Raw genomic sequence first — 5,751 nt, forward strand, 5'->3', positions numbered from 1 at the left:
CTATGACCACTATAATTATAACTGTTTATATTTATGTAGTACTGTTATGTGTATGTGTTTGTGTGTGTATGTGTTTGTGTGTGACTCTCTCATACACACACAAATACATATACTATGAGATAGGTGGTATAAGTATTATCATGGATTTGAAATCAATGAGAGTTCACATCTGGACTCAAAGCCTTGCTAGTAGTGTGATTATGGGCAAGCAATTTAGCTCTAGTGTCTTCATCCGGAAAATGGGGATAATAATAATCTAGTCTTGTGATAAATAATAAAATAATGTATTTAAAGGACATTGAAAATCTTAAAGTGAATCATAAATCCTAGCTATTATATCCATTATACAGATAAAAAACTGAGATTCAGAGAAATCCTGTCCTTAATCTCTGTCCTTGCCCGTCAGTGACAATTGCCAGACTAGTCTTTGTACTTTCACACCTAATTGTCTTTTCGCAACACCTCTATGCCTTACCCCACCTCCAAATCTCTATTCTTCCCACTTGGAATGCTCTTCTATTCACCAGCTTCTTACCCTTCTTCCCCAATCCACTCATCCTCCTCTTTCCACCTTAGTTTCCTAAACTGTAAAATAGAAATCATAATTGCACCTAACTCACCAGGTTATTGTGAATATGAAATAAGAGAGTAGCTATAAAGTACTTAGAACAATGTCTGGCATATAGTACATGTGTAATAAATATTTGTTCTCTTTCCTTTCGCTAATGCTCCAAAACAGATTCTCTTTTTTCTCACTTTGCACTAGCCCCTCCTGAGCACTGTAGTATTTAGATTTGGCTGGATATCAAAAATTATATCCTTCTCTGGTGCATGGAGTAAGGGGAAAAGATAAAAAAGGGAAGAAAAGAAAAATAAATATAGAAACATGTCAAGATGCTTTATAAACACTAGTTATTAGTTCTGTAGACCTGAAGACCAGATTGATAGCCTCTGTTTTTCCACTGACTTGTTAAATTACTTTGAATAATTCTTCCATCTCTCTTGGTTTCAGTTCCCTCATTGCTTAAAATAAAAGTAGAGATTAAATTATCTCTGCCATTCTTCAGGGTTCTTTAACACTCAGAGAAAGAGAAGCGCCAGTAATTTATTAGTTAATAATGTTGATTTGCTATTTAATGTATACAGAACTGTATGTTAGGTACTGAAGAAATAAGGAGATATCTGTGAGATAAAAATCATTTGGTGAAACAACTAGTCAGAGAAGTGGAAAATAACAAAAAATATGTGGAAATGCAATTGATATCTTTGAGGTTCTGAGTTCAAAAGGACCTTAAGGTAAATGTATGATCAGAGTGGGATCACATCATTTGTTCATTCATTCATTCATTTGAAAAATCATTTATATTCATTATAAAAATATGTATTTCTTGGTCTTATGGGTGCCAACTTTCAGAAAGGATGCCAAGAAGATGAATTGTAGCAAAGGGGATAGAGAAGGAACTCTAAAGGAACTGAGATTGGATAGCTTAGGAAAAGAGCATTTGGGGAGATGTGGTCCATAAGTTCAAGTATTTAAAGAGCTATCATGTGAAATAGTGATTATATTTATTTGATTTATTATTATTGCAATTATTATTAACAATAAAAGTAACTACTGCTTATATAGCATCTTTAGGTTTGCAAAGGATTTTTTAATTATTATCTCATTTTACCCACACATGTCTACCTCCATTTTCACTACTGTAAATGAAGAAAATAATAGCAACTGTCTCATTGAGTTGGGATAAGGATGAAATAAGATATTTCTAAATCACTTAACACAGTGCCTGGCACATGTAGATGCAAAATAAAATTTTATTGCCTCCCCTCATCCTCTCAGTTCCCATCCAGTTCTTTGAAACTGATGAATGATTCCTATTTCTATAATATTTTTATATTTGCTAAGCACTTTCCTCAAGGCAACCTGGTGACATGTACAGTGAAGTTATTATTCCCACTTTACAGGTGAGGAAATTAAAGTTAAGAGATGTTAGGAAACTTGCTCCTGTGCACAAAACTAAAGTGTCACAATCAGAAGTCAAATACAGATCTTTTTTTTTAAACCCTTACCTTCCATCTTGGAGTCAATACTATGTATTGGCTCCAAGGCAGAAGAGTGGTAAGGACTAGGCAATGAGAGTTAAGTGACTTGCCAAGGTTCACACAGCTAGGAAATGTCTGAGGCCAGATTTAGACATAAGACCTCCCATCACTAGGCTTGACTCTCAATCCACCCAGCCAACCAGCTCTTCCTCCTCCCCCCCTCCCCGGTCTTCTAACATGTACACTTCCTCAGCTAGCTTATATCTCAACCAAACCTGCCTATGAGTCATTTCCCACACTCAATATTCCATCATCCACCTCTGTCCCTTTGGCATAGTTGCTTTCAATTCTTATAATGTATTTCTTCTTCCTCCCTTTCCCCTGGAATCCTGAGCTCCCTTCAAGATTCAACTAAGGCACCATCTCCTCTGCAGAACCTTTCTTAAACTCCCCATTGTTGTTAATGTTCTCCATCTTCTCAAATTATCTGATTTACTGCTCTATGTATATGCCCTATCTTCCAAGAATGAGTAAATATCTTGAAAGGATCTTTTGGTTTTGTTTCAGGACCTTAGCATAATGCCTGAAGTATAATAGTAGACATTTTTTAAATGCTTGCTGAAATTAATTCAAATGAATCCTGACTTTAAGTCCAGCATACTTTGCTATATGTGTGCCTTCACCTATCAGCAAGTTATAATTACATTAGTGAATTGAAAGGTTCTTTGGAAAGAATACACATAGAACCTTCAGGGTTAGTAGGGACAGATTTCTTGCATGGATATCCAGTTTTATTTAAGCAAACAGCAGATCTTTCAAAGATGGTGGCAGAAACTGTGGAGGTCCCTGATCCTTGCCCTTTGGAGTATGCTGAGCCCTACACATGATGGTTGAAGGAGAGATCATTAGTTGGATAGAGATCTCATAATGAATGACTCATTCTTTGATATTGATGGATTTTTATGCCCCTTCAGAACTTAGGCAGAAAAATAATGGCAGTGACTTCATGAACTGTCTAGGGGTTCACAGGTGCCAGGCACCTCAGGGAGAGGTAAAGACTAGAAAAAACCTAAATCATATCCTTGGAATTTGGAAGAAACCAGAATGAATTGGAAATGCATGCCTCAGGAGTGTGTATATGAAGTCAATGTCACTTGCTGTATTCTACACTTCTGGAAAAGACATAGGTAGCTGAGGGAATTTACAAAAATGACCATTTTCTCAGTAAAGTTGGAAAAAGTGTGGTAGAGTCAGTTCAAATAGCTCACTAGAATCAGTTGTTAAATTTTTAATGTAAGGATTTACACATCAGAAATTGACAAATAAAAAAAATTGACAAATGCTGCAAATCGGGGCTTGATTTGTTGTTTTCTTGATTGTCTAGACATACAAAAATGAGGGCAAAGATATATTAATAATGCAAATTTAACTCTAAATTATACCATCTGTACATTTTTGGAAATCCAGTTATTAAGCATTTACCAAAACAGTCCAGGCTAGAAACAAAGACTTTTAGAAGTACATTTGGAGACTTATGGAGAAGGACCAGGGAAGGTTTCAGAGCAAAGGAGCAATACATTAGTAATTATTAATTCATTAGATACTTATAGACAATTCAGATTTTTTAAAACCAACTTTTAACATAGGGAGTGTAACATCCATGATCTTAAGTGGGGTCAAAGCTGTCTCACAGGAGCCAAATGGAGTTGTATGTTTTGGGGCAAAGAATTAATATGATAGCAACATGTCCTCCTGGAAATCTTCCCTGACACCTCAGATACTCAATACTCACTTGTTCCTCTTAGCTTCTGTGGAATTTGTCATTGGTATATCTCATTTTTCCATTTAGTACATACTGCCAGGTGGCATTTCTTGCCTTGTTATTTTTGATATCATAAATTGTTCTTCTTTGGTTTCCATTCAGGTCAATCACTTCCTAATTTCCATGAGGTTGTATCATGGGGCCCAAAGAAAGTACTCATAATTGCAACTCAGAGTCTGAGTTATCAAATCCTGTCTATCCTGGGTACTTTTAATGGAAAAAGAGCACTAAGAAGGCAGCCCTAGGTTAGCCCCGCTCATGACAGCCATGTCAGCTTCCAATATTACTTCCCTACATCCAGCCTCTTTCCTGCTGATGGGAATCCCAGGCCTAGAGCACCTGCACATCTGGATCTCCATCCCCTTTTGTTCAGCCTACATCCTTGCCCTGCTAGGTAACTGTACTCTTCTCTTCATCATCTGGACAGATCCTGCCCTCCATGAACCCATGTACCTCTTTTTGGCCATGTTGTCAGCTATTGATCTTGTCCTCTCCTCTTCTACACTTCCCAAGATGCTGGCGATTTTCTGGTTTGGTGATCATGAGATCAACTTCCATGCCTGCCTGACCCAAATGTTCTTCCTCCATTCCTTCTCCATTATGGAGTCAGCCGTCCTCCTGGCCATGGCCTTTGATCGTTTCGTGGCCATCTGCGAACCACTGCGATACGCCACAATACTGACACGACCGCTCATTGCCAGGATTGGAATGGCAGCCATAACTCGAGCAGTGACGCTCATGACCCCACTTCCCTTCCTGCTCCGACGCTTCCTCTACTGCAGGAGTCGCGTCATTGCCCACTGCTACTGTGAGCACATGGCAGTGGTCAAGTTAGCCTGCGGCAATACACGGTTCAACAATATCTATGGAATCGCAGTAGCGCTGATGATAGTGGGGCTGGACCTCCTCTTCGTGGTCCTTTCCTATGCTCTGATACTTAGGGCAGTGCTGAGACTGGCTTCTCAGGAAGCTCGTTACAAAGCCTTTGGAACATGCGCATCCCATGTGGGTGCCATTTTGGCTTTCTACACGCCTGTTGTAATTTCATCAGTTATGCACCGGGTGGCCCGTCACGCTGCTCCCCACGTCCACATCCTTGCAGCCAACTTCTATCTGCTTTTCCCACCCATGGTCAACCCCATTATCTATGGAGTCAAGACAAAACAGATCCGTGAACGAGTCCTAGGTTTTTTCCAAAGAAAGAAGATCTAGATGGGAGTCAGTGAGTTCATTATAGAGCTGTATGGGAGATGGCAAGGAAAGAGTTTCCCATTTCTCCCCTGACCCTAAGTGGGACAAGGAAGAAATGAGATACTTTTCCTTCCTCTGGACACTAATCTGAAAAAATATGTAGGGAAATACAGTCTCTACCCTTGATTCAGATACTTGCCCTTCAAGAAATACTGACCAACTGTAGAAGGAGCAAAATCCCTCGGTGAGTCTTAAATCAATAGGAGAAGATTAGTTCACACTAAAGCAGAACCACAAAAAAAATTTCCCAAATGACAAACCAAAGACCACAAATTAGTAAATTGATAGGAAAGAGCTGTATAAATATAGTTTTTCATTACCTAACACAGGTCCAGTTCCTCCCCTTTGTTGCTTTTCTGAACTCCCATAGGAAGGAATGGAATAATTTGAGAAAAGAAGTAAATGGGTATCTTGTCCATTCACCCAGGACATACTTTCCAACAAACCTTCCTTAGGCACTGACTATTCACAGTGAACTGAGTGTGAGAGGAGAGGGAATAGCAGACTCTCTCTGCCAACCAAAAGATTAGGGTTTGCTCAGAAGTCTCTAATGCACATATAAATCTGAAACAGAGGCAATTCCTCATGTTAAGGGCCCTGAAATCTTAACAAACTGTCAGAGAACTACATGGGAG

General features: G+C 38.9%; 1 protein-coding gene across 1 annotated transcript; it reads left to right on the forward strand.

The window, feature by feature from the left end:
• The first annotated feature begins 4,132 nt into the window (after positions 1-4,132).
• LOC123238757 (olfactory receptor 52K2-like) lies at positions 4,133-5,077 on the forward strand. Its single transcript, XM_044665961.1, has one exon. The coding sequence runs from the start codon at positions 4,133-4,135 to the stop codon at positions 5,075-5,077; it is 945 nt and encodes a 314-aa protein (XP_044521896.1).
• The last annotated feature ends 674 nt before the right edge of the window (positions 5,078-5,751 follow it).

The sequence above is a fragment of the Gracilinanus agilis genome, chromosome 3, assembly GCF_016433145.1.
Source record: "Gracilinanus agilis isolate LMUSP501 chromosome 3, AgileGrace, whole genome shotgun sequence".
Taxonomy (NCBI): Eukaryota; Metazoa; Chordata; class Mammalia; order Didelphimorphia; family Didelphidae; genus Gracilinanus; species Gracilinanus agilis.

Coding starts and splice junctions, on each gene's coding strand:
- LOC123238757 (XM_044665961.1), top strand. CDS start 4,133: ATGTCAGCTTCCAATATTACTTCCCTACATCCAGCCTCTTTCCTGCTG.